At 40.9% G+C, this 23,696-nt stretch overlaps 1 protein-coding gene across 1 annotated transcript in view; it reads left to right on the forward strand.

Moving 5' to 3' along the window:
* The window catches only part of LOC115203811 (transitional endoplasmic reticulum ATPase-like), a 43,249-nt gene extending 20,206 nt beyond the window's left edge, over window positions 1–23,043 (forward strand). The window contains exons 9-18 of the mRNA XM_029768828.1: window positions 6,613–6,748; window positions 6,990–7,102; window positions 7,290–7,454; window positions 7,725–7,847; window positions 8,035–8,247; window positions 8,607–8,785; window positions 16,154–16,283; window positions 16,568–16,723; window positions 21,652–21,806; window positions 22,065–23,043. Coding sequence (XP_029624688.1) covers window positions 6,613–6,748; window positions 6,990–7,102; window positions 7,290–7,454; window positions 7,725–7,847; window positions 8,035–8,247; window positions 8,607–8,785; window positions 16,154–16,283; window positions 16,568–16,723; window positions 21,652–21,806; window positions 22,065–22,170 — 1,476 coding nt within the window. The 3' untranslated portion in view covers window positions 22,171–23,043. The remainder of the gene's footprint in view (window positions 1–6,612; window positions 6,749–6,989; window positions 7,103–7,289; window positions 7,455–7,724; window positions 7,848–8,034; window positions 8,248–8,606; window positions 8,786–16,153; window positions 16,284–16,567; window positions 16,724–21,651; window positions 21,807–22,064) is intronic.
* Window positions 23,044–23,696: the final 653 nt, after the last annotated feature.

A 23,696-nucleotide genomic window follows, 5' to 3' on the forward strand; every position in this document is an offset into this window, starting at 1 on the left:
TAACATGGCACATAATAAGTTGCATGGACTGTGTGCAATAATAGTGTTCAACATTACTTTTTTATGACTACCTCATCCCTGTACCCCACAGAATTATCTGTAAGGTCTGTTTGAAATTCACTGCTCGGCTGAATTTGACCCGTTCCGTGGCTTTTCCACCCGACCCAATATGCATAAATTATTTTAAATGGAGACCTGTTCCAAATGGACCAGAGGGACATTCAGACCCGTTCCAAAAAGTACCGTGAAAAACAGACCCATGCTAGTTGGGAACCGAGAGACCCGTTCAGAGCCGAGAATAGAGAGTTCAAAAGAAACCTCCAACTGGGCTCTGCCAGCGCCGTCAATAAACAAGCGATATTGGCCAAATGATCCACACTTATGTGTCCTTAAAATGCCTATAACCAATAAGAAACAAATGATTTGCATTTTGATGTGTAGCATATTGAAAACCGTATAGTCTATTGTTTTTTTTTTACTTTCCTAAATGCATCTGGGCATTGCATGCATATAGGCCTAGGCGTCCACTGTATGATATTCATATTTAAAAAAAAAATAGCCCAGAGTTCCCAACATTGACATGGATTTGTTAACACTTGTCAGAGAGGCTACTGATATAGGCATTCAGAAGGAGGCTAATTCATACATTTTCGATCAGAATATTTTTTATAAAGATATTTATTATATTGTTACATTTAAACAGTAACTCTGGTAGGCCTAAAACTTTCTTCCTCAACTGTAATAGTTCAGTTGGAGTACCAGTGCACACTGCCTTCATAGGCCTGCAGTAGCTAAGCCTAATAATAGCTATACAACAAATAAAACCTTCACAAAAGTTGCTTGACTTTATTAGGGTATTAATCAAAAGTAAGTCAAGTCATTGTTTATAGAGAAAATACGAACAGGTTATTATATTGAGGCATTAAATTTAGTTTTGCATCTTGCACTCTTTGGTTTTTCCTTTTCATGGTTTGAGTGCGAGTAGCATAGTAGGCCTTCCGTAAATTATATTATATTCCGTCAGACAACATTACAGCTGGAACTTAATTTGACCAACGAAAATGGCGCTACAGAATGAAACTTTCAAAAACACGTTTTGAACAGACCTATATTGCAGCTATTACCAAGAAAGGAAATTGCATACCGTAAGCCTGCCCAACAAATGACAGCAATAGGTTCATGCTATTTCTTTTACAACAGGCCTACTTTTAACCTTAAACTAAATACGGAGCACAAAATTGAAAAAAAATACAGTTCTAACTTAATTCGAACAAAATGTAACTTTTTGCATAGGCAATTTAAAGGACAGGTTTAGATGATTAAATAGGCCTACAATAATAATGATTTACAATAATAATGACCAAACAATTGCATCAAACCTGAAAGCGAGTTGCAAACAGTCCATTTGTCCTCACCAATGGTCTTCTCTTCTTTGTCCACTACAATATTAAAACTTGTTCCAGAGGACATTCCCCTTTTTGCATTATTTTCACTATACTCTTTCTCCTTGAACTTTTTTGTTTTAATTCAATGAAAAAGGACTCGCCCTTCACGATCAACAGTAGCCTAGGCCCAGGCTCTTTTCCTTTCTTTCCTTTTCTCTCCCCCCACCCCAGCAGGGGCACATGAGGTGAGCAGCCGGAACCAGTTTCAGCTGGACATAAGCTATACGTTTTATTGAGTTTCAATTGGCTGACACCGATAACAAGCTTGCGCAGTTCTCATCACACAAACACTAAATTAACAGAGGACAGGTCTAATCGGGTCCAGTCGGTAAATACATTTTAATTACACATTACTGAGACCTGTGGCGATTATATCAGACCCAAACCAGATCCGAGATAAGTCAGAATTGACCTTAGAATTCCGGGGCTGTTGCATCCGTGAAGACCTCTAGTTTGGGGCAAACACAACACATCACTGAGTTGCATTATGTTATGGGTATGCTTGTCATCGGCAAGGACTAGGGAGGTTTTTAGGATAAAAATAAACGGAATAGAGCTAAGCACAGGCAAAATCCTAGAGGAAAACCTGGTTGTCTGCTTTCCACCAGACAGTGGGATATGAATTCACCTTTCAGCAGGACAATAACCTTTAACATAAGGCCAAATATGCATTGGAGTTGCTTACCAAGACCACATTGAATGTTCCTGAGTGGCCTAGTTAGTTTTAACTTAAATCGGCTTGAAAATCTATGGCAAGTCTTGAAAATGTCTGTCTAGCACTGATCAAAAACCAACTAGACAGACAGATCTTGAAGAATTGTTTAAAGAGTAATGTACAATCTAGGTGTACAAAGCGCTTAGACTCAGTTATAATCGCTGCCAAAGGTGATTCTAACATGTATTGACTCAGGGTTGTGAATACTTATGTAAATGAGATATATTTCATTTTCAATAATTGTGCAAAAATGTCCAAAAACATGTGTTCACTTTGTCATTATGGTTTATTGTGTATAGATGTTTTTAAATCCATTTTTAATTCAGGCTGTAACAACAAAAAGTGGAAAAAGTGAAGGGGTATGAATACTTTCTGAAGGTACTGTATTTCAGGAACCTTTCTGAATGGAAATTGAACCCAATTCCGACCCAGGTTAAGCGCATGTAAATGGGACGTAATTCCCTTTATGCACTTTTCTCTCTATGCACTTTCTGATCTTTAACTTAAGCATGAGAATAGTGTGCAGTTTTTTGGGTGTGGAGATCAAATATATAAAGGTGTGGAGGAGGTGTCCACAGACGCCGTATTCTGACCTTTACTTATTTCCACCACCTTTACGCGTGAGGAAACCATGAGTAAGGTGGAAGTGGAAAAACCATCTACTTTATTTTTTCAGATAGAAATAACAATAAGAGCTATCGATAAGAGCTAGGTACAGTGAGGGAAAAAAGTATTTGATCCCCTGCTGATTTTGTACGTTTGCCCACTGACAAAGAAATGATCAGTCTATAATTTTAATGGTAGGTTTATTTGAACAGTGAGAGACAGAATAACAACAAAAAAATCCAGAAAAATGCATGTCAAAAATGTTATAAATGGATTTGCATTTTAATGAGGGAAATAAGTATTTGACCCCCTCTCAATCAGAAAGATTTCTGGCTCCCAGGTGTCTTTTATACAGGTAACGAGCTGAGATTAGGATCACACTCTTAAAGGGAGTGCTCCTAATCTCAGTTTGTTACCTGTATAAAAGACACCTGTCCACAGAAGCAATCAATCAATCAGATTCCAAACTCTCCACCATGGCCAAGACCAAGAGCTCTCCAAGGATGTCAGGGACAAGATTGTAGACCTACACAAGGCTGGAATGGGCTACAAGACCATTGCCAAGCAGCTTGGTGAGGTGACAACAGTTGGTTGCGATTATTCGCAAATGGAAGAAAAACAAAAGAACTGTCAATCTCCCTCAGCCTGGGGCTCCATGCAAGATCTCACCACGTGGAGTTGCAATGATCATGAGAACGGTGAGGAATCAGCCCAGAACTACACGGGAGGATCTTGTCAATGATCTCAAGGCAGCTGGGACCATAGCCACCAAGAAAACAATTGGTAACACACTACGCCGTGAAGGACTGAAATCCTGCAGCACCCGCAAGGTCCCCCTGCTCAAGAATACATATACATGCCCGTCTGAAGTTTGCCAATGAACATCTGAATGATTCAGAGGACAACTGGGTGAAAGTGTTGTGGTCAGATGAGACCAAAATGGAGCTCTTTGGCATCAGCTCAACTCGCCGTGTTTGGAGGAGGAGGAATGCTGCCTATGACCCCAAGAACACCATCCCCACCGTCAAACATGGAGGTGGAAACATTATGCTTTGGGGGTGTTTTTCTGCTAAGGGGACAGGATAACTTCACCGCATCAAAGGGACGATGGACGGGGCCATGTACCGTCAAATCTTGGGTGAGAACCTCCTTCCCTCAGCCAGGGCTTTGAAAATGGGTCGTGGATGGGTATTCCAGAATGACAATGACCCAAAACACACGGCCAAGGCAACAAAGGAGTGGCTCAAGAAGAAGCACATTAAGGTCCTGGAGTGGCCTAGCCCGTCTCCAGACCTTAATCCCATAGCAAATCTGTGGAGGGAGCTGAAGGTTCGAGTTGCCAAACGTCAGCCTCGAAACCTTAATGACTTGGAGAAAATCTGCAAAGAGGATTGGGACAAAATTCCTCCTGAGATGTGTGCAAACCTGGTGGCCAACTGCAAGAAACGTCTGACCTCTGTGATTGCCAACAAGGGTTTTGCCACCAAGTACTAAGTCATGTTTTGCTGAGGGGTCAAATACTTATTTCCCTCATTAAAATGCAAATCCATTTATAACATTTTTGACATGTTTTTCTGGATTTTTTTGTTGTTATTCTGTCTCTCACTGTTCAAATAAACCTACCATTAAAATTATAGACTGATCATTTCTTTGTCAGTGGGCAAATGTACAAAATCAGCAGGGGATCAAATACTTTTTTCCCTCACTGTAAATGAGTAATCCGTTTTGGTTAAGTGAATTGTAAATATAAATGACACTTGTTTTAGATATATTTGACCTTAATCTATTTACATGTGAAACAGTAATATGGCAGGAACTGAAGCATATCAACTTTCCCACAGTAAAGTTTATGAAATGCTGTGCCATTGTGCAGAATTGTTATTGTACAATCTTTTTAATTTGCAGGGATGGGCACTCTGGAATGTCTTAATTATAGACTAGCCCAAATTTCTCTTATTTCTATCATGTTATTTATTAGCCACTATCAGTATCGACTATCAGTAGGCCAAATAACAACACATATTGAACTGCCAATTTACTGTTAGTTCACTTCAGTTGGTATAGCCTACATTATCATTCCATTTAATTACATTGTTTTGTTTAACTTAATTTGCTTCCTCTGTAAACGCAGTCATGGCCATGTGGTTGTTGCTGCGGATCATTAGTAACAGTTGATGATAATATATATATATAAAAAATACATGTAGGCTAATTAAATCGCTGTGGTGTGCAGACCAAGACGTAACAGTTTGACGCCAACTCGTGGCGCAATAATTGGCTGTCATCACAAAGTTCCATGGTTAGTGCAGGCAATAGATGAGGGTGTAGCCTACTATTATTGTACACTAGTCTCCCTAATTATAATTCTATATACATTAATCTTCCAACATTACCTTGGGTTGAAGAACTGAATGTGGCAATTTTCAGAATGAATCAAACCACAGTTTTCTTTGTTTTGTGGATAAAGGCTTTTAAACCAGTTTTTTTTTTTTTTGTGATTCGTAAATACTTTATTAACCCTACATAATCTACAAGATCAGAGTTTTTTTGTTTGATCTACCAATTGATGCTGAAACAGAAACAAATATGCATATATTTAGATGGCTTTCTTTCATTGGTCCTTAATATTCTGAACCCGTTCTCTCGATAAATCTTATTGAGTTTGACAAAATTCAAACTAAAAGGTACACCGTATTTAAAGGGATGGCTTAAGATAAATGTACTGAAAACCCTATTGAATGGAAACTGTTGGCCAGCAAGTGGGAGGGTTTTCAGCAGTTGAATTACATTTATTCAGTGCGCACAATGGAACCACGTATGCAAAGCCCGTTTAAGCACCTTATGAAGGTGTGTCTGAATACCAACTACTGAGAAGTGGGTAGGAAGGGCCTAGGTTCACTTTGGCAGGCCTATAATATATAGCCTAATATATATTGTCCCAGATAATAATTTATACTGAACAAAAATATAAACGCAACATGTAAAGTGTTGGTCCCATGTTTCATGAACTGAAATAAATGATCCCAGAATTATCCATATGCACAAAAATCTTATTTGTCAATGTTGTGCACAAAGTTGTTTACATCCCTGTTAGTAAAATGTTTTCCTTTGCTAAGATAATCCATTCATCTGACAGGTGTGGTATATCAAGAAGCTGATTAAACCTCATGGCCATTACACAGGTGCACCTTGTGCTGGGGCCAATAGAAGGTCATTCTGAAATGTGTAGTTGTCACATAGCACAATGCCACAGATGTTTTGAGGGAGCGTGCAATTAGCATACTGACTGCAGTAATTTCCACCAGAGCTGTTGCCAGAGAATTGAATGTTAATTTCTCTACAATAAATCATCTCCAATGTCATTTTAGAGAATTTGGCAGTATGTCCAACTGGCCTTCTAACCGCAGACCACGTGTAACCACACCAGCCCAGGACCTCCACATTCGGTTTCTTCACTTGTGGGATAGTCTGAGACCAGCCACCCGAACAGCTAATGAAACTAAGGAGTATTTCTGTCTGTAATAAAACCCTTTGGGGGGGTAGAAACTCATTATTTGGCTGGGCCTGGCTCCCCAGTGGGTGGGCATGGCTGCGCTCCTGCCCAGTCATGTGAAATTCATAGATAAGAGCCTAATTAATTTTTTTTGTTCAGTGTATATTGATCAGCAGCTTATTTTCGCATGCGAAAAGACACAAAACGAACCTGTTCTGAATAAGTAATTGAGGGATTGCAGCAGGACCATATTTTGCAATTGGCGTGAACGGCGTCGTCAACAAGACATGGTGAGAAAGGGACTTTAGGGTCACCCGAGAATGTCATTAATCTTTTTATGTTGTCCTGTGCAGACACACGGTGAGGTGGAGAGGCGCATTGTGTCCCAGCTCCTCACACTCATGGATGGCCTAAAGCAGCGCGCTCACGTCATCGTCATGGCAGCCACCAACAGGCCCAACAGCATTGACCCCGCCCTGAGGCGATTTGGTACGATCCCTCCTCAATGCACTTGTAGACCTAGAATGTAACAGTTTCTGTTCTGTGTTTGTCGGAGGCCTCTTATATTTGATATACCATATTTGATGAATATCTTCATCCAATGTTGATTCTTTGTCATTACTAGCTGTGAATCATCAGGGTTGATGTTAACAAAGAAATACAATGAAATGGAATCTATTTCTATGCTGGTTAGTGAGACTGACCTTCACTGTGTGACGTCGCTCCTCAGGGCGTTTTGACAGGGAGGTGGACATCGGCATCCCTGACGCCACAGGCAGACTGGAGATCCTCCAGATACACACCAAGAACATGAAACTGTCCGACGACGTGGACCTCGAGCAGGTGTGTATAGCCCTACTGTCATTTACAGAGGGAGGTTGTCAATGTAACTCACCATCGCCATTTTGTGTGTGTGTGCGCAAGGTGGAATGAAAAGTTGTGAGTGGGTTTTCAAGTTCATTCACTGCCATATCGATTCTGTGTCTGTATCGCCACTGTATGTGTGACCATGTCTATCTGTGTCCTCCAGGTTGCCAATCAGACTCACGGCCATGTGGGTGCTGACCTGGCCGCTCTGTGCTCTGAAGCCGCCCTGCAGGCCATCAGGAAGAAGATGGATCTCATCGACCTGGAGGACGAAACCATCGACGCAGAGGTCATGAGCTCCCTGGCTGTCACCATGGACGACTTCAGAGTAATGAACTGGATTATTTTCTCCTTTAACACACACACACACACCACTCAAAGTAGCTTAGCACAGAGCACTTTATTCACCTTTGTTTTTCATCACTATGTAAATCTGCAGCATCCAGCAATTGTCTTTTTTCTAATGGTCTCAGGACAGCACTTTATGCTTAAGTTATCTCCCCAAAATGTGACCAGGTACCATTAAGCATTAGAACCAGTTGTAGCAGAGAATCTCTTAACCAGCAGGACTAACTGATTTGTATGCGTGTTGTTTCAGTGGGCTCTAAGCCAGAGCAACCCTTCAGCCCTGAGAGAGACGGTGGTTGAGGTGCCCAACATCAGCTGGGAGGACATCGGAGGTCTGGAGGACGTCAAGAGGGAACTCCAGGAGCTTGTACAGGTAAGCCATGTTATAGTCATGGGTACATTACTGATAAGATTTAGCTTTATATGCCATAAAAGCTAATATGTCATTTGTTGATTTTTTTTTTTATCAATAGAGTGAAGAGTACAGTTAATTTCTCTGGTCTGTTTTGCTTGTCTGTAGTGGATCTTGGTTAACCTTCATGGTCTGCGCTTCTCTTCAGTACCCAGTGGAGCACCCAGACAAGTTCTTGAAGTTCGGCATGACTCCGTCCAAGGGCGTGCTATTCTACGGGCCCCCAGGTTGTGGTAAGACCCTGCTGGCGAAAGCTATCGCCAACGAGTGCCAGGCGAACTTCATCTCCATCAAAGGACCTGAGCTGCTCACCATGTGGTTTGGAGAGTCCGAGGCCAACGTTCGTGAGATCTTCGACAAGGTAAGGCTAAACCAATTTATCATGGCTTCAGATCCCTCTAACCTCATATTTACATGTATTTGAACTGTTTTTATTGATTGTCTGGTATTTCATTGTTGTTTTACACATGCACAAAGATGGTTAATAAATGTGAAACCTGGGAGGTGTTTATTAGGCATAAACGGAAGAAAAACTACTGAAACGGGAGGGACCAACCTTTATTTATTTATTTATTTATTTATTTAACCAGGTAGGCAAGTTGAGAACAAGTACTCATTTACAATTGCGACCTGGAAACCTTGACTCGTCCAAGAAACGCTTATTCTCGTTTTCCGTTGCAAAACCTATATTGTACCCTCCTAAGCCCTCTTGTGTTCCAGGCTCGCCAGGCCGCCCCCTGCGTGCTTTTCTTTGACGAGCTGGACTCCATCGCCAAGGCACGTGGCGGCAACGTGGGTGATGGTGGCGGAGCGGCCGACCGTGTCATCAACCAGATCCTGACAGAAATGGACGGCATGTCCAGCAAGAAGAACGTCTTCATCATCGGCGCCACCAACAGGTCAGCCCTCTTAACCGCTCACTTTGCTACACTGTTATTCTCACTAATTGAGTTTAACACTAGAACCGCTGGTCCTCGAGGGACCACCCTCTTCAAGCTAATGAGCAGTCATTCAGACTGCAACATCGAACAATGTAATTAATACATTCCATATATGCTATCACAAAAATAATAATTTTGTTGTGTTTATGAAGGTTTTAGGTAACATTAGAATTAAAAATAATAATAATTCTACAAATAACACAATAGCATTTTTATTAGTTTGTTACTGTCGGTTATATGTAAAAACAAAACACTAAAAATACTTTCATTGTTAAATCAATTTTTTTTGTGTAGTGCCTTTGCCTTTGTTGGAATGCGGGGACAGCATCTTTTTATAAAGTCAAAATCAAAATGAATACCCCAACCATCAAGGCGTCATGTGGGCGAGCGGTTTGCTGATGTCAACGTTGTTGAATTATGGTATGGGCAGGCATAAGTTACAGACAATGAACACAATTGCATTTTATCGATGGCAGTTTGAATGCACAGAGATACCGTGATGAGATCCTGAGGCCCATTGTCGTGCCATTCATCCGCCGCCATCACCTCATGTTTCAGCATGATAATGCACGGCCCAATGATGCAAGGATCCGTACACAATTCCTGGAAGCTGAAAATGTCCAAGTTCTTCAATGGCCTGCATACTCACCAGACATGTCACCCATTGAGCATGTTTGGGATGCTCTGGATCGACGTGTCCAACCTCGTGTTCCAGTTCCTGTTAATATCCATCAACTTTGCACAGCCATTGAAGAGGAGTGGGACAACATTCCACAGGCCAAAATCAGTCTGATAAACTCTATGCGAAGGTGATGTCTCGCTGCATGAGGCAACTGATCACACCAGATACTGCCTTTTTAAAAGTCCATTAACCTGCCTTTTTTTAAGGTATCTGTGAACAACAGATGCATATCTGTATTCCCAGTCGTGAAATCCATAGACAAGGGCCTAAATGAATGTATTTCAATTGACTGATTTCATTATGAACTGTAACTCTGTAAAATCTTTGAAAACGTTTGAATGTTGTGTTTTTATATTTTTGTTCAGTGTAAGGGAGCAGGAGAACGTATTAATTGGCTACAATAATTACTTTAAGCACCAAATTGCATAAATATCAGATTTTCAAAGTAGGCCTACTCTAGTACTTGAATTTCTGAGCTCCAAATTCAAGTTCATGTAGGCTACTTCAAGCCAATTGTAATGTTTAAAATTGCAGGTCTAACACGGAACACAAAACATATGTGTCATGTTATTTCATTACCAGATGATATTGTGAATAAGCCCACTAGGCTATGTAAATTCTTGTCATTAAATCCAGAATAATTAATAGGAATAGCGTTGGGTGTTGCGCAGTAGTCTAACCTACACAATTGCGCACTGTAGATTTGGTGTCCAATTCGAGGGACAAAAACATATGAAAACATTAACTAATTACCTCGATGCTTTGTCTGTTAAATCTAACAGAGAACAGATGATCAACATCAATTCGCTTGGGTTATTAGATCCAACGTGGATCCAGACATCAACTGTCTTTCAGGGCCAGCGACAGAACTAATCAGTTGGACGGGCCTTTGATATCCATAGGCGTGCACGCACTTGCACATTCACCATTTTTTTTAAAATAGGTGTTATACTGTAGTAAAGACCATAAGCAGCTTGTGAGTTTTAACTTTAGGGAAGCTTACAATTTATCCTACCATTTCTACGTAAAAGTTATGATTATTTTTATATGCACATTTTCGTGGAACAGTTTAATTTCAATAATAACGTTTCTCAATCATTGTCACGTGGTTAAGCATAAAAAATCTGAAGGAAAATGATACAAATCTAAAAGTTCAAATTCAACAAAGGCGAGAGCACCAGCCACTGCCATATGGCTGTCCATTGGCTAGCTAAAGAAATGTGCATAGAACTCAGAGATAGCCTATAGGCCAATGCAGCAGTAGGCCTATAACTTTCATCGTCGACTAAGTAAAATACATAGGCCTAAAGCTGACAAATAAAACAATATCCTGATAAATTCAGGTTCTTTCAATCTCCTTCATCTCTCTACTCCGCCTGACTTCCTTTCGCCTGAAGCTGTCCCTAGCGGACTTGCAACATTCTATCAACTAGCCTATTCCTGGCCCGCCAGTGAGCTCAGGACAGACAGTTTTTTATTATGCTTCCACTGGATATATGGGATCTTTGCTCTTTCACACCGAGACTTGGTGATTATCGAGGCCAGGAGTGCTGGAAAGATCTTTTAAATACTGAGGAACTATCATTAGTTAAGACAATCAGAAATCAGGCATTGCCAAATGGGCACTTTCCTACATTTGCATGCAGCAGGCCAGATAGGTTTACTTCTATGCGTGCTCCCTCAACGTTATCAGGACACAAAAAACAGACAAATGCTCACTCATGAAGCAATCCAAACAAAAGATAATGAGAAGATTGGCAAAACTCGTAATGGTTAGGAAATAAAACAAAACTTGTTTCTCACAAGTGTAGCAGATTGTGAACTCTGCAAATGTTTCTACTCCGAGAATGAGAATGGTAAATGGACGTACTTAATACATGCATGAACAGAAATGTATGAAACCAAATGACAGGGGATTAACGGTACACTTACTAGGCCTATTGGTGACATGCAGTACCAGTCAAAGTTTGGACCCACCTACTCATTCAAGGGTTTTTAAAAGTATTTTTTTACTATTTTCTACATTGTAGAATAATAGTGAAGACATCAAAACTATGAAATAACACATGGAATCATGTAGTAACCAAAAAAAGGGTTACAAAAAAAATATATCTTTTTGAGATTCTTCAAAGTACCCAACCTTTGCCTTGATGACAGTTTGGCACACTCTGTCACACATGTTTTATGTCACGACACCGACCATGATAAAGGGGTTAAACACAGGTTTTAAATCAACTTGTGAATTGTATTGAATATAGCTCATCTTAATGTAATGACGTTAATTTTTTTTGCTAATTTATTATCAATGACTTATGAGCAGCTGTAACAAGTTGTCCAATGTAGGAAATTCTAAGTGGTACCCTAGTTTATAGAACGACTATGTGTCTGACTGCAGTCATAAATAGCCAATTATTGTCAGCTCGTGCTTACATACAGTCGTGGCCAAATGTTTTGAGAATGACAAATATTAATTTTCACAGTCTGCTGCCTCAGTTTGTATGATGGCAATTTGCATATACTCCAGAATGTTATGAAGAGTGATCAGATGAATTGCAATTAATTGCAAAGTCCCTCCTTGCCATGCAAATTAACTGAATCCCCAAAAAACATTTCCACTGCATTTCAGCCCTGCCACAAAAGGACCAGCTGACATCATGTCAGTGATTCTCTCGTTAGCACAGGTGTGAGTGTTGATGAGGACAAGGCTGGAGATCACTCTGTCATGCTGATTGAGTTCAAATAACAGACTGGAAGCTTCAAAAGGAGGGTGGTGCCGTCATCACTGCTTTGCACAAAAAGGGCTTCATAGGCAAGGATATTGCTGCCAGTAAGATTGCACCTAAATCAACCAATTTATCAGATCATCAAGAACTTCAAGGAGAGCGGTTAAATTGTTGTGAAGAAGGCTTCAGGGCGCCCAAGAAAGTCCAGCAAGCGCCAGGACCATCTCCTAAAGTTGATTCAGCTGCGGGATCGGGGCACCACCAGCACAGAGCTTGATCAGGAATGGCAGCAGGCAGGTGGGAGTGCATCTGCACGCACAGTGAGGCAAAGACTTTTGGAGGATGGCCTGGTGTCAAGAACAGTGAAGAAACCACTTCTCTCTAGGAAAAACATGAGGGACAGGCTGATATTCTGCAAAAGGTACATGGATTGGACTGCTGAGGACTGGGGTAAAGTCATTTTCTCTGATGAATCCCCTTTTCGATTGTTTGGGGCATCTGGAAAAAAGCTTGTCCGGAGAAGACAAGTTGAGCGCTACCATCAGTGCTGTGTCATGCCAACAGTAAAGCATCCTGAGACCATTCATGTGTGGGGTTGCTTCTCAGCCAAGGGAGTAGGCTCACTCACAATTTTGCCTAAGAACACAGCCATGAATAAAGAATGATACCAACACATCCTCCGAGAGCAACTTCTCCCAACCATCCAGGAACAGTTTGACGAACAATGCCTTTTCCAGCATGATGGAGCACCTTGCCATAAGGCAAAAGTGATTTTTGTCCCACTAAGTGGCTCGGGGAACAAAACATCAATATTTTGGGTTCATGGCCAGGAAACTCCCTAGACCTTAATCCCATTGAGAACTTGTGGTCAATCCTCAAGAGGCGGGTAGACAAACAAAAACCCACAAATTCTGACGAACTCCAAGCATTGATTATGCAAGAATGGGCTGCCATCAGTCAGGATGTGGCCCAACAGTTAATTGACAGCATGCCAGGGCAGATTGCAGAGGTCTTGAAAAAGAAGGGTCAACACTGCAAATATTGACTATTTGCATCAACTTCATGTAATTGTCAATAAAAGCCTTTGACACTTATGAAATGCTTGTAATTATACTTCAGTATTCCATAGTAACATCTGACAAAAATATCTAAAAACACTGAGGCAGCAGACTTGGTGAAAATTAATATTTGTGTCATTCTCAAAACTTTTGGCCACAACTGTACATAAGTTGCAAATACATAAGTTGGAGCATGTCCAAGTCACATAAACAACCAAAGCTGGTGAGTGCGTTGCTGATCTATTTTATTTTGCTTGAAATGTAGGGCCTGCTCTCTGCGATGACATTTTGTGCTGATAATCGGCCGGTGGCACTGTCAACGGCTTGTTCTATCCAAATGGGGCAGTCCTTTCCTCTCTCCTGTCTCACTGTTTCATTTGGTGGTGGTGAGGGCACCTGGTCAGTGTGCACCGTTCTGTCTTTTTTGCGCTTGGGCCTCGGAGGTGTAGGTTCAGGTTAGATTAAATTTGGTTGACTGATATAGGGTACATACAGTGAGGGGAAAAAGTATTTGATCCCCTGCTGATTTTGTAGGTTTGCCCACTGACAAAGAAATTATCAGTCTATAATTTTAATAGTAGGTTTATTTGAACAGTGAGAGACAGAATAACAACAAAAAAATCCAGAAAAACGCATGTCAAAATGTTATAAAATGATTTGCATTTTAATGAGGGAAATAAGTATTTGACCCCTCAGCAAAACATGACTTAGAGCTCAGACGTTTCTTGTCGTTGGCCACCAGGTTTGCACACATCTCAGGAGGGATTTTGTCCCACTCCTCTTTGCAGATCTTCTCCAAGTCATTAAGGTTTCAAGGCTGATGTTTGGCAACTCGAACCTTCATCTCCCTCCACAGATTTTCTATGGGATTAAGGTCTGGAGACTGGCTAGGCCACTCCAGGACCTTAATGTGCTTCTTCTTGAGCCACTCCTTTGTTGTCTTGGGCGTGTGTTTTGGGTCGTTGTCATGCTGGAATACCCATCCACGACCCATTTTCAATGCCCTGGCTGAGGGAAGGAGGTTCTCACCCAAGATTTGACGGTACATGGCCCCGTCCATCGTCTCTTTGATGCGGTGAAGTTGTCCTGTCCCCTTAGCAGAAAAACACCCCCAAAGCATAATGTTTCCACCTCCATGTTTGACGGTGGGGAGGGTGTTCTTGGGGTCATAGGCAGCATTCCTCCTCCTCGAAACACGGCGAGTTGAGTTGATGCCAAAGAGCTCCATTTTGGTCTCATCTGACCACAACACTTTCACCAGATGTTCATTGGCAAACTTCAGACGGGCATGTATATGTGCTTTCTTGAGCAGGGGGACCTTGCGGACGCTGCAGGATTTCAGTCCTTTACGGCGTAGTGTGTTACCAATTGTTTTCTTGGTGACTATGGTCCCAGCTGCCTTGAGATCATTGACAAGATCCTCCCGTGTAGTTCTGGGCTGATTCCTCACCGTTCTCATGATCATTGCAACTCCACTAGGTGAGATCTTGCATGGAGCCCCAGGCTGAGGGAGATTGGCAGTTCTTTTGTGTTTCTTCCATTTGCAAATAATCGCACCAACTGTTGTCACCTCAACAAGCTGCTTGGCGATGGTCTTGTAGCCCATTCCAGCCTTGTGTAGGTCTACAATCTTGTCCCTGACATCCTTGGAGAGCTCTTTGGTCTTAGCCATGGTGGAGAGTTTGGAATCTGATTGATTGATTGCTTCTGTGGACAGGTGTCTTTTATACAGGTAACAAACTGAGATTAGGAGCACACCCTTTAAGAGTGTGCTCCTAATCTCAGCTCGTTCCCTGTATAAAAGACACCTGGGAGCCAGAAATCTTTCTGATTTGAGAGGGGGTCAAATACTTATTTCCTTCATTAAAATGCAAATCAATTTATAACATTTTTGACATGCGTTTTTCTGGATTTTTTGTTGTTGTTATTCTGTCTCTCACTGTTCAAATAAACCTACCATTAAAATTATAGACTGATCATTTCTTTGTCAGTGGGCAAACGTACAAAATCAGCAGGGGATCAAATACTTTTTTCCCTCACTGTAATTAGAATAGATCAAATCAATAGAATGGCCCGCCCTGCTCTTCATTCACAATTGGTGATTACATAATTATGGAATGGGTGTGGCTGAAAGTGTCCACATACTTTTGTATGTGGCAGGTAGCCTAGTGGTAAGAGCGTTGGACTAGTAACCGAAAGGTTGCGAGATCACATCCCTGAGCTGACAAGGTAAAAATCTGTCGTTCTGCCCCTGAACAAGGCAGTTAACCCACTGTTCCTAGGCCGTCATTGAAAATAAGAATTTGTTCTTAACTGACTTGCCTAGTTAAATAAAGGTAAAATAAAAATATATATTGTGTTTTTAATCTGTTGTGTGAAAATAGTTTCGGGATAGTTTTAGATTTCGTTTGAGGCAATTATAGGGATGATTATCAACTGTTGGGAGAAGGAGTAGAGCAGGTCTTTTTTTAAATATTAATTTTTTTACTGTCGGGAGGAGGATTGGAAACGTCTCATAATTTAATTTCCTCCTAAAACGGGTTATAACTCCAGTTCTTTTTGTGATATTAAGATTCTAACATCGATATAGACTTGTTTAGGAAAAGTCAATAAAAATGAACGAGCAGTCCAAATGACTGCTTTAGCGGTTTTAGTGTTAAAAACACATTTCTAGTACTGTGGTTGATGCTAGAAGCAATTAAAAAGAAAAAAATGTATTAAGGTTTTACTTGCAATTATCATATGTGGTAGTCTCCCCTACCTTAGTTGAATGTAATTAGATCTGAGGTGGACAATAAGGTAGCGTATAATGAGGTGTAGAAATGTAGGTTAAGACTAATGACTAAACTGTGTGCTGTACCAGGCCTGATATCATCGACCCGGCCATCCTGAGGCCCGGAAGACTGGACCAGCTCATCTACATCCCCCTGCCAGACGAGAAGTCCCGCATCAACATCCTCAGCGCCAACCTCAGGAAGTCACCCATCGCCAAGGCAAGCATCTATGTGTATTTGACCATGCGCTGACATTGTGCTGACTGAACTGTTTCTCCAATCTCCTCAGTCAGCATGTTCTGATTTGAGGGGTGGGGTCAGGGCTTATCAGATGTCTTTATTCCAGGCTGGCTTCATGTAATGGGTATTGATTGTTTGTGGAAAAGTTGTCGATTATGGAAATTGCTGTGTGTGGGAAACATCAGTGTTTTCTAATCCCATTACTGTTTTGATCTTTGTCTGGAAGTGGTTTTAACACTCCCTCCACCCCTGTCTGATTATAGGATGTGGACTTGGATTTCCTGGCCAAGATGACCAATGGTTTCTCTGGCGCTGACCTGACAGAGATCTGTCAGAGGGCCTGTAAGATGGCCATCAGGGAGTCCATTGAGAATGAGATCAGGAGGGAGAGAGAGCGGCAGACCAACCCCTTAGCCATGGTGAGTTTAGTCACTACTGCATCTTTATTTATTCAATGACACGGTCTAGACCAGAGCTCCGCAAAAATAGAAATTAAAAACATTTTGAATTGCATATCTACAGTAGAAAAGAGGGGAATATCATCTTTCTAATCTCTAGTAGTTAAAATTAATGGGGAAGCCAAGCCATATTACAACCTGTGTTGTGATAATTGCGTTGTTTGCACTAAAACCTGTTAGTTCATATGCCTTGAAACTTTGATATATAGGCCTAACGCCGAGACAATAAGCAGACACCGTGGCAGAATAAATTCAACCACACCTTTGTTTCATCACAAAACCGGAGAGCAACCTCTATCCGGTGAAGTCCACAAAGCATTTTGCACGTGTAACAAACAGTTACATGACCTACAGCACGGTCAAGTAAGTTACTGTTTCAGACATTTTCAGACTTCTAAACAACTATTGATTTAGAATCATGGACAATTGCCGTAAAGAAAACAGGAGCTGCCTCCACTATTCCAGCAACATTTCAACATCATCAAATCACCTCTGCTTAGTCTAATACAATGACAACTAAAAGATACCAAAAACAATTTAGTCCAATCAACGTAAGTTAAATATGTCTGTTAATGGTTCTGATTGCTCTGTGTGTGCAAGTAGAAAAAAACATGTTGACTTACCCTACTTGTAGAGAAACAACAATGCTATCCGCCTCGCTTTCATGTTGTCGAAACGGTCTATGACTCTATCATGCAGTACACGCTTTTAGTTTTTGTTGTCCTAGGCTACCTGGCTAAAATGCTTGCTCGCTAGCCTTACTCCCTGGGCGATGATGAACTAGCTAGTTAACATTAGCCTACTGCATCTAGCTACATATTGAACTTCCATCCTCTCAGGCCAGGGACACAATATATTAATTTATGGTTGGATCAGAATCATCGTTACAGTCATTGGCCAGTACGGAGAATTAAGTAAAACCACAAGTCCAAATCCCTATTTCCATCCATGGCTAATTTCGGAAAGGGACAATTTTACAACACAACCAGATGCAACAATTTATGTTTTCTGTCAATGACCGTTTGCTTTTAATGTGGTTGGTGTGAAGCCAAATCCAAACTGGCTTCCCTTGACACTTTTTTTTGTCAATTATTATGATTTTTTTTTTTTGATGCGCCAGGGCCATTCACAGTTTAGCTCACTCAGTTTAGCTCAACGCTGATTGGCTATTATTTTATACTTTTTTTTATCAAGGGAGGCCAAATGCTTGCTGGCTTCCATTGCATTCAATGCTATGGGCGGCAACAATGTCATACTCTTTTTGACCAGACCGCATAAGACCGAGGGGCACTGTTTCACTCGCTTGGATGCTTCCTCCGGTGAGATACATTGGATGCTTCCTCCGGTGAGATACATTCAGCCTCTTGTGAATTGATGGAAAATTCTGAAAGTATTCAGACCCCTTTTTTCCACTTTGTTACGTTTGTTATTGCATTATTCTATTATTGCATTCTTCTAAAATTGATGAACATTTTTTTTAATAAATCTACACACAATACCCCATAATGACAAAGTGAAAACAGGTTTTTAGAAATGTTTGCAAATGTATTAAAAAATAAATAAACAAACCTTATTTACATATGTTTTCAGACCCTTTGCCATGAGACTAGAAATTGAGCTCAGGTGCATCCTGTTTCCATTGATCATCCTTCATGTTTCTACAACTTGATTGGAGTCCACCTGTGGTAAATTCAATTGATTTGGAAAGGCACACACCTGTCTATATAAGGTCCCACAGTTTACAGTGCACCTCAGCAAAAACCAAGCCATGAGGTTTAAGGAATTGTCCGTAGCTCCGAGACAGGATTGTGTCGTGGCACAGATCTAGGGAAGGTTACAAGAAATGTTGCAGCATTGAAGGTCCCCAACAACATAGTGGCCTCCCCCATTCTTAAATGGAAGAAGTTTTGAACCACCAAGACTCTTCCTAGAACTGGCCGCCCGGCCAAACGGAGCAATCGGGGGAGAAGGGCCGTTGGTCATTTTGACAGGGCTCTAGAGTTCCTCTGTGAAGATGGGAGAACTTTCCAGAAGAACAACCATCTCTGCAGCACTCCACCAATCAGGCCTTTATGTTAGAGTGGCCAGACCAAAGCCACTCTTCAGTAAAAGGCTGACAGCCCGCTTGGAGTTTGCCAAAAGGCACCTAAAGGACTCTCCAAACATGAGAAACAAGATTCTCTGGTCTGATGAAACCAAGATCGATTTCTTTAGCCTGAATGCCAAGCGTCACGTCTGGAGGAAACCAGGCACCATCCCTACGGTGAAGCATGGTGGTGGCAGTATGCTGTGCGGATGTTTTTCAGTGGCAGGGACTGGGAGACTAGTCAGGATTAAGGGAAAGACGAACGGAGTAAAGTAATTAGATCCTTGATGAAAACCTGCTCCAGAGCGCTCAGGACCTCCGACTCAGGCGAAGGTTCACCTTGCAACAGGACAACGACCCTAACCACACAGCCAACAAAACGTAAGAGTGGCTTCGGGACAAGTCTGAATGTCCTTGAGTGGTCCAGCCAGCACCCGGACTTGAACCGGATTGAACATCTCTGGAGAGACCTGAAACTTGTTTTTTAACCACTCCACAAATTTCTTGTTAACAAACTATAGTTTTGGAAAGTCGGTTAGGACATCTACTTTGTGCTTGACACAAGTCATTTTTCCAACAATTGTTTACAGACAGTTTATGGTTCATTGAACAAGCATGGGAAACGGTGTTTAAACCATTTACAATGAAGATGTGTGAAGTTATTTGGATTTTTACGAATTATCTTTGAAAGACAGGGTCCTGAAAAAGGGACGGTTATTTTTATACAGTGTTTTATACAGAGTTTATACAGTGCCTTGCGACAGTATTCGGCCCCCTTGAACTTTGACCTTTTGACACATTTCAGGCTTCAAACATAAAGATATAAAACTGTAATTTTTTGTGAAGAATCAACAACAAGTGGGACACAATCATGAAGTGGAACGAAATTTATTGGATATTAACTTTTTAACAAATAAACTGAAAAATTGGCCGTGCAAAATTATTCAGCCCCCTTAAGTTAACTTTGTAGCGCCACCTTTTGCTGCGATTACAGCTGTAAGTCGCTTGGGGTATGTCTCTATCAGTTTTGCACATCGAGAGACTGAAATTTTTGCCCATTCCTCCTTGCAAAACAGCTCGAGCTCAGTGATGGATGGAGAGCGTTTGAACAGCAGTTTTCAGTTCTTTCCACAGATTCTCGATTGGATTCAGGTCTGGACTTTGACTTGGCCATTCTAACACCTGGATATGTTTATTTGTGAACCATTCCATTGTAGATTTTGCTTTATGTTTTGGATCATTGTCTTGTTGGAAGACAAATCTCCGTCCCAGTCTCAGGTCAATTGCAGACTCCATCAGGTTTTCTTCCAGAATGGTCCTGTATTTGGCTCCATCCATCTTCCCATCAATTTTAACCATCTTCCCTGCCCCTGCTGAAGAAAAGCAGGCCCAAACCATGATGCTGCCACCACCATGTTTGACAGTGGGGATGGTTTGTTCAGGGTGATGAGCTGTGTTGCTTTTACGCCAAACATAACGTTTTGCATTGTTGCCAAAAAGTTCGATTTTGGTTTCATCTGACCAGAGCACCTTCTTCCACATGTTTGGTGTGTCTCCCAGGTGGCTAGTGGCAAACTTTAAACGACACTTTTTATGGATATCTTTAAGAAATGGCTTTCTTCTTGCCACTCTTCCATAAAGGCCAGATTTGTGCAGTATACGACTGATTGTTGTCCTATGGACAGTCTCCCACCTCAGCTGTAGATCTCTGCAGTTCATCCAGAGTGATCATGGGCCTCTTGGCTGCATCTCTGATCAGTCTTCTCCTTGTATGAGCTGAAAGTTTAGAGGGACGGCCGGGTCTTCGTAGATTTGCAGTGGTCTGATACTCCTTCCATTTCAATATTATCGCTTGCACAGTGCTCCTTGGGATGTTTAAAGCTTGGGAAATCTTTTTGTATCCAAATCCGGCTTTAAACTTCTCCACAACAGTATCTCGGACCTGCCTGGTGTGTTCCTTGTTCTTCATGATGCTCTCTGCGCTTTAAACGGACCTCTGAGACTATCACAGAGCAGGTGCATTTATACGGAGACTTGATTACACACAGGTGGATTCTATTTATCATCATTAGTCATTTAGGTCAACATTGGATCATTCAGAGATCCTCACTGAACTTCTGGAGAGAGTTTGCTGCACTGAAAGTAAAGGGGCTGAATAATTTTGCACGGCCAATTTTTCAGTTTTTTATTTGTTAAAAAAGTTTGAAATATCCAATAAATTTCATTCCACTTCATAATTGTGTCCCACTTGTTGTTGATTCTTCACAAAAAAATACAGTTTTATATCTTTGTTTGAAGCCTGAAATGTGGCAAAAGGTCAAAGTTCAAGGGGGCCGAATACTTTCGCAAGGCACTGTATACAGTACCAGTCAAAAGTTTGGACACGCCTACTCATTCAAGGTTTCTTTTATTTTTACTATTTTCTACATTGTAAACTATGAAATAACACATGGAATCATGTGGTGACCAAAAAAGTGTTAAACAAATCAAAATATATTTTATATTTGAGATTTTGGACTTACCCAGGCCTTTAAGACACTTCAATGATGAGTCTAGATGCTACAAAGCCAGTCTTGGTGTCTTAACCTCTTACTTATTAAATGACTGAGTAAATCAACCTGGGCATTTCTTTAACGGACACACAAACCATTAAGATTTCTATACATTATTTATACACAGGAAGAAGAGTAGGGATAATGCATTGAACCTTAAACCAATTCACACACATACTGGAGGAAGAGAAAGGGTGATGTTATTTTAAAGATATCAATTATTTATCCCCCCATTGCGCTTGCCCCCACAGGAGGTTGAGGAGGACGACCCTGTCCCAGAAATCCGTAAAGACCATTTTGAGGAGGCCATGCGTTTCGCCCGCCGCTCAGTCAGCGACAACGACATCCGCAAATACGAGATGTTCGCACAGACGTTACAGCAGAGCAGAGGCTTCGGCAGCTTCCGGTAAGAACACTCATTTCACATAGCGGACGATGATGTTGAATAATACTGTTAGGTAACTTTTTCTGCTCTCATATCCTAGATCATTTATAGCCTATATACACCCAGTGGGAACATTCATTGAACTTTTCTTCTTACAAAGTACAGCTAACATGCCATAAGGTTTACTTACATAAGGAATGTTGTGGCACTACCAAGCTGGTTCCCCTTGATATGTACTGTACTGAGCTAAACAATGACTTTCCCGTCCTCTCATCTCAGGTTCCCCTCTAGCTCTGCGCCAGGCGCTGGGCCCAGCCAGGGCTCTGCTGGTGGCAGCAGGGGTACAGTCTTCAACGAGGACAACGACGACGACCTCTATGGTTAAACCGCACCGTGGACCAAAACACAACCACGCGGTGGACCAAAGTTTCCTCACATACATTCTGGAAAAGCTGTACAGTGCCGCAACACACACACACACACACACACACACACACACACACACACACACACACACACACACACACACACAACTAAAACTAAAAAAATGCCTATTTAATATTATTTACAAAACTCTCTCACCCCCTTTAATAGTTAGAGACTGCATGTTGCAGCTTGTCTGTATTCTGGCATTGGGGGACATGTATTCATTTCAAAACTTGTAAGGATTTACACAGAAGGCTGTGGGGGATTGGGTAGAGTACATCTGCCTTCTTACTAGCCACTATTGAAGAATTCAATACTAGCCTGTAATAAAAGGAGAGGGATTGCTTATGACTTGTCATTGTTTTATAAATATATATAATGTAATAGGGCTAAAAAAATGTATGAAATGAAAATAATAAATGAACTGGTGAAGTGGGTGTCAGTTTTGCTTGCATGAAACAATTGTACATTTTTGGATAGATCTTTTTAAATGGGAATGAACTTCAACCATGAAACCAATACACAATCTTTATTGAAAGTTTAATAGTGCATTAAGTGAAAAGTACAAGAAATTTGTGCACAATCAAAATGTGCTTTTAAACATTGAAAGTTGTGTGAAATGAATGCATTACAAAAAAGTGAATCATACAAGTAAGTGTCTTGGAATAAATGTGATTTACATTAGTGAATTAGCAATTCTTTACTAAACTCAAACTGGTGGGGATTTTAATTTTTTTACATTTGGTAAGTGATCTGTTAGTGCTCTTTATTATTTTAAATATTTGGAGAAAAATATGTATAGCCTAATATTGTAAATAAAGTATATTAAAAATATATAAATGAGATTAAAACGTAATTCTCGGGCATCATACCCAATAATGCTTGGTATGTAATGCAGGTTTGTGATCTTTTTGTTTGGGTATGTGTCTCTCCCTCACGTAGCACGGGTCATAATAGTCCCAATCCATTCCTGATGCCCACATTCTGTTGGTGAGACCGTCGCTGTCTGCAGACAGAATTCGGAGCAAGACACCTGTAGAAGCACATGCGTAATTAGGTATGTGAAAGGGAATCCCTTAAATTGGAAAATGTAATATCCATACTGTATTTGACAAGCTATGTCTAATATTTATACTATATAGCATTTTAGTTAGACTGTTTATACACACCGCATATTTATATACTGGACATAGCTCACCAATATCTATTGCTGTACAGTGCCTTCAGAAAGTATTCACACCCCTTGACTTTTTCCACATTTTGTTGTTAGTCTGAATTTAAAATGGATTCAAATGAGATTGTGTCACTGACCTACACACTCATGGTATTATGTTAAGATATTTTTTACAAATTATTTAAAAATGAAAAGCTGAAATGTCTTAAGTATTCAACCCCAAAGTTCAAATAAACAATTGCTCATAAGTTGCATGGACTCAGTGCAATAATAGTGTTTAACATTATGACTACCTCCTCTCTGTACCCCAC

The sequence above is a fragment of the Salmo trutta genome, chromosome 12 (genome assembly GCF_901001165.1).
Source record: "Salmo trutta chromosome 12, fSalTru1.1, whole genome shotgun sequence".
Lineage (NCBI taxonomy): Eukaryota > Metazoa > Chordata > Actinopteri > Salmoniformes > Salmonidae > Salmo > Salmo trutta.